The sequence below is a fragment of the Hyposmocoma kahamanoa genome, unplaced genomic scaffold (assembly GCF_003589595.1).
Source record: "Hyposmocoma kahamanoa isolate Upper Pololo Valley unplaced genomic scaffold, ASM358959v1 63, whole genome shotgun sequence".
In the NCBI taxonomy this organism is placed as follows: domain Eukaryota; kingdom Metazoa; phylum Arthropoda; class Insecta; order Lepidoptera; family Cosmopterigidae; genus Hyposmocoma; species Hyposmocoma kahamanoa.
The window spans coordinates 21,496,063-21,506,794 of NW_020653851.1; the positions used below are offsets into that span (position 1 = coordinate 21,496,063).

The 10,732-nt window shown below is 36.0% G+C and overlaps 1 protein-coding gene across 2 annotated transcripts in view; it reads left to right on the forward strand.

Annotated features, from left to right (window-relative positions):
• The first annotated feature begins 842 nt into the window (after positions 1-842).
• The window catches only part of LOC113230221 (G1/S-specific cyclin-E), a 28,468-nt gene continuing 18,578 nt past the window's right edge, over positions 843-10,732 (forward strand). Inside the window, exons 1-5 of one of the 2 annotated variants that reach the window (XM_026464043.1) lie at positions 843-917; positions 1,876-1,929; positions 2,009-2,072; positions 2,146-2,432; positions 3,587-3,788. In XM_026464043.1, the coding sequence (XP_026319828.1) occupies positions 1,916-1,929; positions 2,009-2,072; positions 2,146-2,432; positions 3,587-3,788 (567 nt within the window). In that variant the 5' untranslated portion in view covers positions 843-917; positions 1,876-1,915. Of the gene's footprint in view, positions 918-969; positions 1,100-1,875; positions 1,930-2,008; positions 2,073-2,145; positions 2,433-3,586; positions 3,789-10,732 lie in introns of those variants that run through there. The other variant, XM_026464042.1, reaches the window with a different exon arrangement.

Below are 10,732 nucleotides of genomic sequence, written 5' to 3' on the forward strand. Positions count from 1 at the left end.
GTATCACCAGACTTCACGTTATCTTCAGAAATAGCGCACCTATATTGACTTTTCTCGCTCAATCGTACATTTTCTATCAGCTGGCGCCCAGCTGTAGCATAGAGTGAAGTTGGCGACGTAGAGGTACCAACAGCCAAAATGAAATTCAGTTGCCAAGCTATTGAAATCAACCAATCAGAGAGAAGCATTGTGTTTCTGGATATTTTCCATTACACGTAGTAAGCGTTTACTTTATTAATTGAGTCTAATATTTTATTATAAAACACAAAACTTTTTTGCAAAATAATCAGTTTGTTACACTAAAAATGATGGGGAAAAGGCTTGAGGTGTATGTGTGTATGTACGCTACACTACTTCTAGACAGGAACTCCTTCATCCGGAGTGTTCAAATAACGAAGCAGCGTAATCGCCGCCTATAGTTATCGCCCAGGTTGAATCCGTGCAGCTTTGGTTTCGAACGTAAATATTCTACCTTACACAAATGCACTAACACAATTTTAATAAAATGTTATTTACTATGTATTACAAATAACAATTTGTTTTTTCTTGTATAAAATTACCGATATCTGAGTCAAGTCTGACAAACTTTATGATGCTACTTATTGTAAGTTTGTAATTGGCATTTTAATTTTTTTTAATTTGAATGTTGTAATGTTTGTGTAAAATTTTCAAGTTTTTAAAGAAGTAACATACAATCAAAACATCGTAAAAGTAAGAAAAATTTCAAGTCTTTTTACTGCCTTAAAATGTATATAGAAACGAAGCCTTCGTGAAACAGAATGCATTGCACCGATGACATTTGTTTTCAGAAGAAACAAAAGTGAAGTTAGCAGTTCGTCAAACCGCCGAGCACCGAGTTTTACCGCGACATTTTCGCGCGGAAAGCCGGGCGTTATCGAGCCGTGAAAATCTGAAAAGTAATTTATAATACAAGAAAATACCATAAGTATAACGTTTATATTTATTTTTAATCCCTTTATTACCATATGTGTGAAAATTAGATATAAAGAACGAGTAATTGTGTTCATAACTGACCCCCGTATCTAGTGAATAAGGAAAGTTTGTTTCGTGGATTTTACATTAATTTGTGAATGACAAGGTACGTTTATTAAGGTTACTTAACATGTTAAAGATGTAAAGTGTCTATTTCGTTAGCTTGATAGACCTATAATTTTAGACTTTAGTCCTAATTAGGTTAGAAACCTATGGTGGGCGATAAGCCAAGCCAATTACGCTGTCAACGGTTTTGCCCTGTATGTAGCTTCTAATTCTTAATTAATACCATTATATCAACAAAGCATTAATATTTCAAAGATATTGTATCATATTTGTGCTATTTTTATCAATTTCCAAAAGAGCACGGGGTAAGAAATGCCAAGCCTGCGACGTGTATAATGGCGCTGACGACAGATTTCGCGCGCGATTGTAGCGGATTCGTGGCATTTTTTCTAGCAGCTGATCGATTCATTTCTTTATTTTTATGATTCCATAAGTTTCTCAAACATGTCTAGTGAGCATAAGATTAGAATACATCGATATTAATTGTGAATTTATAGTTCAAATTTACCTCTGAAAAAAAAATCTCCCGCCAACCTGTGGGGGGCACGCTGACCGAACATCCGCTTCGATGTGCAATTTATGGCCTGAAAGTTACCAATTCATAGCCTGCACGGTGTCCTAAAATGACCCCAACATAATTGGGATACCTAGGGTCGCTTGTAATATTGGAAATATGCCCACAATTGAGGTTGGCAACAGACATAACCCTATTCACAAACTTGAACATGACATGCGGTAATTTTATGCACTAATCCTAGATTTAGCATACATTTTCGTTAAATATCGTTGCATAAGCTTAATTTGCATTATTTTTAGGCAGTGGAGACTCAGTGCCAGCTAACTTGAATCAGCTACAATGGCACAAAATGGGTATGTAACCTGTGTGTCAACTTGATTAGTGACCTTGATTGAACTTTGTTTACTTACTACCAATGCCACCTGTTTGCAGTTCTTCAGATGACTCCAGTGAAAAACGTTCAACCTTGAAACGGAAGAGAAGTTCTACTGATGATGTGGGTATTGTTGCCTGTACAAACTGCATGTTTTCATCACTTAGCCAAGATTCTATGTATGTGCCTTTTTTAGGAGGTTGAGAATATGCCACCTTCGAAAATGTCACTAAAGCTTGAAGAGGAACTAAATGACCAACCTGCGCAACATGTGGTTGTAGAATCATCATCTTGTTCAAGTGATGATGAGAGCTCCCAGCTTGGCAACATTGAGCAGCCGAGGAGTGTGTTCACAGATATTGACTACAACCCTGACAGCTTACTAAGCCCACCGAGTTTACCAGAACTACCCAACTGTGTTTTGAGTCCCTTAGAAAATGTTGCCAGGGGCGACTCTACACCACACACAAATAAGAGGTCAAGGTAAGTCACTGGTAACACAGATGTTTCAATATGTTTTTCAATGTACAGCCTTTATGTAAGGTGGGGGAAACAGCTCATTGCAATGCAGCGAAATATGACACTTATTGCCAATTTCACATTTGTCATAGCATTTTACTCAAGTCATTCATTATAGATGCTTACATGGACAAGCCTTGTGCTTAGAAGAATAGGTCGATGTTAGCACTAGGCAAGTATCCTAAAATAAAAAATTCACACTTTGTTCATAGTGCATTCTCTGCAACACTCAACTCTTTAATTTAGAATCAAATAAGGTGATGATATACTCTGATATACAGCTTTTTTTTGATAACTGGAATGCATTACAATGAATACATTCTTAACATGTCTGGGTCATGGTCATTGGTGTTTTCTGCAATACATTTAGATTGCAGAGGCCTAAGAAGGTGACTACTTGATCTCTACATCCCACTCAATGTGTTCTATAAATGTACTGAATAGTACTTCAGAAACTTAACAATATTACTATTTCCCTAAATGGTAATAGCAGTATTGTTACAAGCTCAACTATTGGGTGTGTATTGCTTTTCAGGTTGCCAACTTCTTGTCACAATAATAGACATACAAGTATGCACAACTTCTTGTTTCAAAATATCTTTATTCATTTATATTTGTAGATGGGAAGGTTGCTACCTATCATCTGGGTAAATGGGGTAATGGATAAGGGTGGAAAGGTTGTTGAGGAAGTTATAAATAGTAATAATATTTTGATATTTTAACATATAGAATATTAGCTGTGTATTTGACCTAGTTAAAACAATAGGCCTTATTAACATTCTTAAACATGTAAAGCATGTCCTTATTAAAATCAACTAGAGCTTCTAGATGTTATTTATTAACACTTCTTCCTTATTCCCTATCAATAATTGTCCATTAAAGCTGAATACACATGTTCCTGTTATAACATAAATTATTTTAGAATAAATCGAAATTTATTGGTGACAAGTGTAATTAGGTTAAACAAGGCTTTTCTACACCCTTGTTACTTAATAAAGCCTACTACTAATGCACCCCAATCTTTGCATTCTTAAGCTTTTCAGATGAAGTTTTTCCACCCTTATGATCAGATTTTCGTTTGTTGACGTTCGTGACTTATTTCATCACCATCCTTTTAGTACAAGCAAATCGCAATGCCCAAGTACGCCAAAACGGAAATGTCCACTGCCAGGATTGTCATGGGCGGACCCGGCGGACGTGTGGAAGAGCATGTGCGAGTGCGACACGCGCGCCGCTATGAAGAGAAACCCGCATATGTTTGACAACCACCCCAGTCTTCAGCCACGTATGCGCGCTATACTGCTGGATTGGCTAAACGAGGTATGTAATAACTTTAAGCGCAGGGTATACCGTATGCGAAGCTAAGTTAGTTTTAGGTACGTAATAGTAGCTTTCGTACCGCGAACTAAGCTAACCGAGCAAAGTCGCATAGTTGATTGCGACTGCTATGTGAGTTACTTAGTTGCGCTCGCTGTGTAGCCTCCGCTTTAAGTTTCTTTAAAGTATATTGCAAGGAATTAACTTGTGATCTTCATCTTGCTCAGTGGAAAAAGGACTTTCACACCTTTGTAATAAAGTGACGCAATTTGAAATGTAATTTTTTTAGAAGCTGACTAAATAAATAAAAAACTTACGAAATAGAATTTCTTATTGCATCGATAGCGTATACTATAATGCTTGCCAATGTGGTGAATGGATTTGCCAATCGGCTTAAGGTATTTCGTCGGTGATAGGCTTTGGATTATGAGTTTCCATTTCGGTAATTTAGTGGCCAAATGAAATCCGCATATATGTCGTGGCAACCAAATTAGCGTGATTCAAGGGAATCTATTGTTATCAATCCGTAGTCAACATAAAGTTTAAAACAAAAATTTAATTATTTAATATTTCGGAACCATTGAAATAACAAAATAATAACGTTAAATCTCTCTCCTGTAAAATTTGGTTTACTGCAGAATGCGCCTTATACCAACCAATATTACATACGCGGATTTGCACTATCCCCGACATTTAGCCATTTAAAAAAAAATCTAATTTATCCCTATCTGAAAAATTACGTTTCGATTTATTATACCACTTTATTATTGAGGGTGGGCTGTGACGACAGTCATTTGTCTCGAATGCTCGAGAGGCATATAAAGCGTCATTTAATTCAATTTGTCAGGGGCTCAATGAGGTTTGGAATATTTCAAATTGCTTTAAAGGTCTAAAGGAGTCAACCGTGACCATGGGACCTGTAAAGGGCCCGAAACGTCGGTTTGTTTGAAAAAACAAATATACGCGATTTAAATCCGGAAAAATAGTTTCATTTCCTATGCTTTAAAGGTGTTTTACAAGTTCATTACCTTATATAGGGTTTTTCAATAAGAACTTTGTTTTGTAAATCAAAATAAAACAATAAATTTAGATGACAATGATTCAAATTTTTATTGTATTACAAAGAGATATTAGATTAGGTTAGAAGAAATTCTTATATTAAGTAACTTAATTCAAATTTTTATTGTATTACAAAGAGATATTAGATTAGGTTAGAAGAAATTCTTATATTAGATATTAGATTAGAAGAAACGGTATAAGAAAACTCGGATACGATAAATTTTCATTTATATCGATTAGTCGGGGAGCAATAAGGGCTTACAGTTACCGAACTGGCTTTCGAACACACTTATGATTGAACGAAGCACTCAAATTGTAACAACCCCGCGTTTCCAAGGTGCGATAACTGCCCCAGAGATGGGACAATGCATCGTCCTTCAAAGGGCATTCTGTTTCTCATACATGTTTGAAATTAACGGATCTTAACGCTTTTATAGAAATAGGACAATGTTATTTTTAAGAGAATGATTAATATTTTATGTTGTGCTGCGTTTAAGGAATTTTAGAAAAGGTGAGTGTTTGTCATTGGTCTTATTTTTTTATACTTTTCAGTAATACAAACTTTTTGTAGTCGGCATTGTTAATAGTACACAGTTTAACACGGTTCATTAAAAAAAATGTATAGCAACAGCAATATTCACTTGGTTTTATTGCTAATGGCTTTACATGTAAGAACAGTGACGTAACATCGGGGTCATTGACCCGTTTTTTGCGGGTCCACTGACCTTTTCAGAACCAACGCGTTCGGGCTTAATACATTAGTAGCAGATTAAATATTATTAGTGTTAAGTTTTTACTTTTGTTTCCTTTGGAAATGTAGCAACATTTCAATGAGTACAATTGGAATTATAACTAATACAAACCTTATTTTTTGAGCTCAAAGATTATAGCGACAAATTTGCGAATGTATAGTTACAGCGTCTCGGTTAGGTAATGCGCGTTCAGCGCTTTAAAGACAAACCGCGCTATATACAAAATTCTTATTTTTTTTTGTATAAAAGTAAGTGCACATTTGACCTCAATCTCACATGATGGAAAGTGACGATGAGATCAACGATAAACCATGCACACCTAAATAATATCTATTTACTCTTGCCTAGAAAAGGCCCATGTTATAGCATACAGGGAATAAGTCTTCAGGCAGGGAATTCCACTCTATAGCCGGTCGTAATATAAGTAATAAAGTAGCTAAGAAATTCGTCGTGTTTCCTACAGAAAAGATGAGAATGGTCTTGTATACGGCAAGAACTTTGCCGGATTTAGCCACGGAAACATATCGTGTCTGTTGCAGACGAGAAATTGTCGAGTATGTACACAATACGAATGCTTTCGGAAAGACGTGTAGGGTAAAACGCTTTACCACCGACTGTGGGAAGAAATATGCTGTTGTATATGTTGACTATTAAGCAACACCTGTCCACGCGCATAAACGTTCATTTACTGACAATGCACCTCACCCCGCCCCGTGCAATAGCGGCAGAGCGCGTCGTGTCCAGGGTAGACAAGATTTTTTTTGTCTGGCGCCGAGGCAGTGTACACCACAGAACACTACACAGTTCGTGTGTAGAAACGACACTAATTCTTGCATAGACCCGGCGACTTTTCTTAGCGTGGACACGCGCCCTAACGCATCGTGTGAATACTTGATGTATCCACAACATAGAGGTGGTATTAAAGCGTGCAATTCCATCGCACACTCCGTGATATCGTGTAGACTACAGATAAGCATATTTTTCTGGAGGATAAAACTGTTTCTGAATATATTATTCTGCTGGTATCTCTAATACGAATTAATTAAATATGACATGGCTGTAGGATATGTAAATTTACTGTAATTTTTGTCGCAATTAACTTATGTCTCAGGATGACGGTCGCAGCGGCAGTGCTTCTCAAATCTTTGCGATTTAAAGCTCTGAATGGCACTGGAATACGAGTAATAATTTTTGAAATTAAGTCAATAACGTATTAATCATTTTATGCGATTTTTTACTTTTCTAGTACTCTTACCTCAGTTTTGATATTTACCAGGGGGTTTATTTGCTGGCTGGGGAAATAATTGCTGTCAAATGAATTATACTCTACTAGATTAAAAGACGCATGATACGAATGAAGCTTCATACTTGACACTGTCTTTTGAATTGATAATAAAATTCAAATATCCAATAAATAGAATCATAGCGTGGCAAGAAACCTGTAATTAATGACAATCATTTAGTTAGAATAAACACGAAAATTTTGAGAACGATATCCATTAGTAATGAAAAATAGGTACTGTAACTGGGGGGTAGCTCGGATTGCGTAGCGAGAGGTGCTTTTATGAATATAAACCGGAATAATCTTCAAAATATGGTTTATTGTATTCTTTCACATACTTATAGTGTTGGGTTACAATTCAATAATGTCAAGATGCTCCATTCTTTTCTCTTACTTCATTTTCAAAGCATTCTATTTACAAATCTATTCACTCAGCCAGTGACTCTACTCATAGAGTAGAGCCTAGACTACAGTACCTAATACAACCCCCCATATTCCAAATTTATTCCAATCAGATTTATGCTCTAATGGTTCGTAATGTAGCAGGTTCAAAACAAAACCGTTACTAAACGAAAATCTCACTTGTTCCTTAACTTAACTGTAATTGTTACAGGAAAACGGTCCTAGAAAACAGTCCATGAAAAAAATGGTTCAGTCAGCAAGTTTAAAACAATTTTCACGAATTTTTATGTTATTTGTTTCTATTCCCCGTAAGAATCAAACGTATTTATGAGACCAACTGAGGTAAGAGTACTAGAAATGACAGAAATCGCAAGAAACTTTACCATTTATTATTATATTAACTTATTTTCATAAATTTTTATCGAACAACACAAAGTAGTAGCAGTGAAACTCCGTGTGAAGAGTTCGTCCAGGGCAGTACCACCTTACCTATTTCTGCCGCCAAGCAGGAATGCTCGCATTACTGCGTTCCAGATTTGAAGGGTCGGGGTGCTGGTGAAATTACTGGCACATGAAACTTTTCAACTTACGTCTCAGGGTGACGGGCGCAGTGGCATTGTCCTAACTGTTATGGACAGGCGTGACGCTTACCACCAGGCGCACGACTTGTTCGTCCTGTCACTTAGTATCATAAAAAATCCTTCTATCTGACTGAACTTGTGTGTCGCCACACCGGGGTTTCCGGGGCCAATTTCTCTAGATGCTTGTTGCAGATTGTATTATGTTGTACTGAATTTAAATGTTTTTTTTTTGCCGTCGACGCCGCCTGTAAGAACCTTATGAAAGTTTCTTCACTCTTTAGAGATGGGCCAACCCTCATATTCATAAGCTTTAAAGGACATTTTACGAAAATCACATTTTTAATTTAGTGACAATATTGGTTGCAATGTGCGATATAATCAGTTACCAAGTTAATAAATATACATTGACATGAAAGGTCGAAGTTGCAATATATAGTTACAGATACGCAACAATATGCGTAAATGTTATCAAAGCTAAAAACGGCGATTACTTACCCAATTCATCCACTTCATTTTATTAACACAAAATGGAAGTAAATTACTCTGCTTGCTCCTCAGGAGTTGATTCTTCGGCCGAGTGTCGAACAATCAACAACTCCTGAAGAAGCCTCGTAGAGAGGCGAAACACGTCTCGAGTATGTTCTAGATGGTTGTGTTTGAAAAAAAATTCAACACAATCGCAGCTAGTTTGTACGATTTAACTTCACTGAGTGTTTAACGTGATTTGTCTAACGTAGATTTTCGCAAAGAAACGCCTGAATCTATTAATTATGTTTTAAAAGTTCCAGTCGCTTGATTTAAACTGTTTTGTGCTTATATCCTCTCCTAATGCAAACTGTGCCACCACTGCTCAGGAAGTCATCAGTAGAGCTAGCACGACAGGACGCGTTTTGCGCGAGATACTCTATGCAAGAATAGTATTATCTCATGTTTTATGTCGTTTAAGACTAGCCAAGTGGTGTCATTGTCTGGCACTTTATTATTGTTATTATTTGTTAAAATTAATTGTCCTAATTACATTTCGCATTAGACATGGAAAAATGTATATCTTTACTTAGGTACTTAATCTTTGTCAGCTGTGACCATACTGGTAAAAGGCCCGAAACGTTGGTTTGTTTGAAAAAATCAAATATGCGCGATTTAGATCCGAAAAATTAGTTTCATTTTCTATGTGTCGCATTTCCAATAGCGAAAACCTAAGAACTAGATATACTTAATCTGTTTCAAAAACTTGCACTTAAGAAATTGAAAGAAACGGAAATTGTAATATATTTATAAAATATTGTCTTGTCAATCATAAATGGTATTTGTTATCAATTCTCACGAGGTTTTCCTTTACTGTAATTTGATGTCTAAAAAAAAGTTTACGATCACTGGTTTTTTGTTTTTTTTTCTATTTCCAAAAAATAAACAAAATATTGTTACGCAAATTTTTCGGGGCACATATTTTCGGTTTAGCAATCCACAACGTAATCCGTTCATATAGAATTCTCCAGGAGAAGCAAGAAACAAAAAAATACTTTATGCACACACCAGAGAGGCATTGCATAGAATAACTAAAGCTTAAAAATTAAGTTACAAAAAGGCTTTCTTAGACTCTACTACTAATTTTTGAACGTTTGAAGCATCCTTGGTGTCAAAAGCCGACATCTGCAAGATAAGAACTTTTCTGGAGAGGTGCTTAAAGAGTCTACGAACGAAATTAGTCGGTAACTTTTTTATGCTTCAATAGGAGAGTTGAAAAATATCATATATACAAAATTTTGTTTCGTGTACTTTGTTTCATGATTTTCATGTGATGACTGCCTAAGACTTAGGATACCACAATAAGCGCCAAATGCCAAATGTACATTAAAATATAATAAATATAATTACATTATTCAGGCCCAAGCAAGTATGCCCTCAGTTTTGGATGAACAAAGTATTTTTCTAGATACCCTACACGGTTATATAGAACACACACACGTGCTTTTTATTTCTTTTTAACACCAATGGTTTTTATTTTGGATCAATGTCCTAATTTAAAAAATAAATAAAAATGTATTTAAATATTTTTATAAAGGGTAATGAAATATTTAAAAAAAAACTTTAATCCCTTGACATTTTTGACACGTCTATATAAGGCTAAATTTGAATGCTATATTACATACACTGGGCGTTTACATGATCATAGGAATAATACTGCCTGGGTCTGAACCACTTCACATATATACCGGGGCCTTAGGAGGATAAAAACAAAATTGTCCACATAATAATATTTGACAAGAAGATGTTTGCATGACACTAACCTAATCCTATTAAAATCAGTTAGTAAAACTTAAGCCTAGTGTATCGCACAGTTCTACAGTGGTAAGCGCACAAAAGTAAATTATTTTAGTATCTTCCTAAATTGCCAACTGGCCTAAATTGCTTCAATTTTATAAGAAATATGATGTTTTGGTAGTATATACATACCATCACGCCTATCTCCCACTGGCGTATGCAGCAGGGTTCTTGCTAATATCAGCACCAGCACCCGCGGATAATCTGCATGAATTAAAATATCCGCAACCTATTGATGCTGACATTCATTGCGGATATTGCGTTGTAACCCTAATTTTCAAACCACCCAGAAACAGACTGTGAGCCCAAAAAGCAGCTCTGCCGTCGTCTGACTGTCACGATGTGACCTCCTGTCATCGTCGTCCCACTTTTTTCTCGCCTTTTCTCCGGTTCCTGGCCACTTGTTTTTAAATTTTAAATCGTTTTTAAATTCCTTTGCTTCGCCATTTTCATTTTTTTGCGTTCCATCGCCACTCCCTGCTCGATGGCGGCAGCGAACAGTACTGCTCTAATTTTTAATTGCGTCTAATTTTGATTTTTTTACCAGTT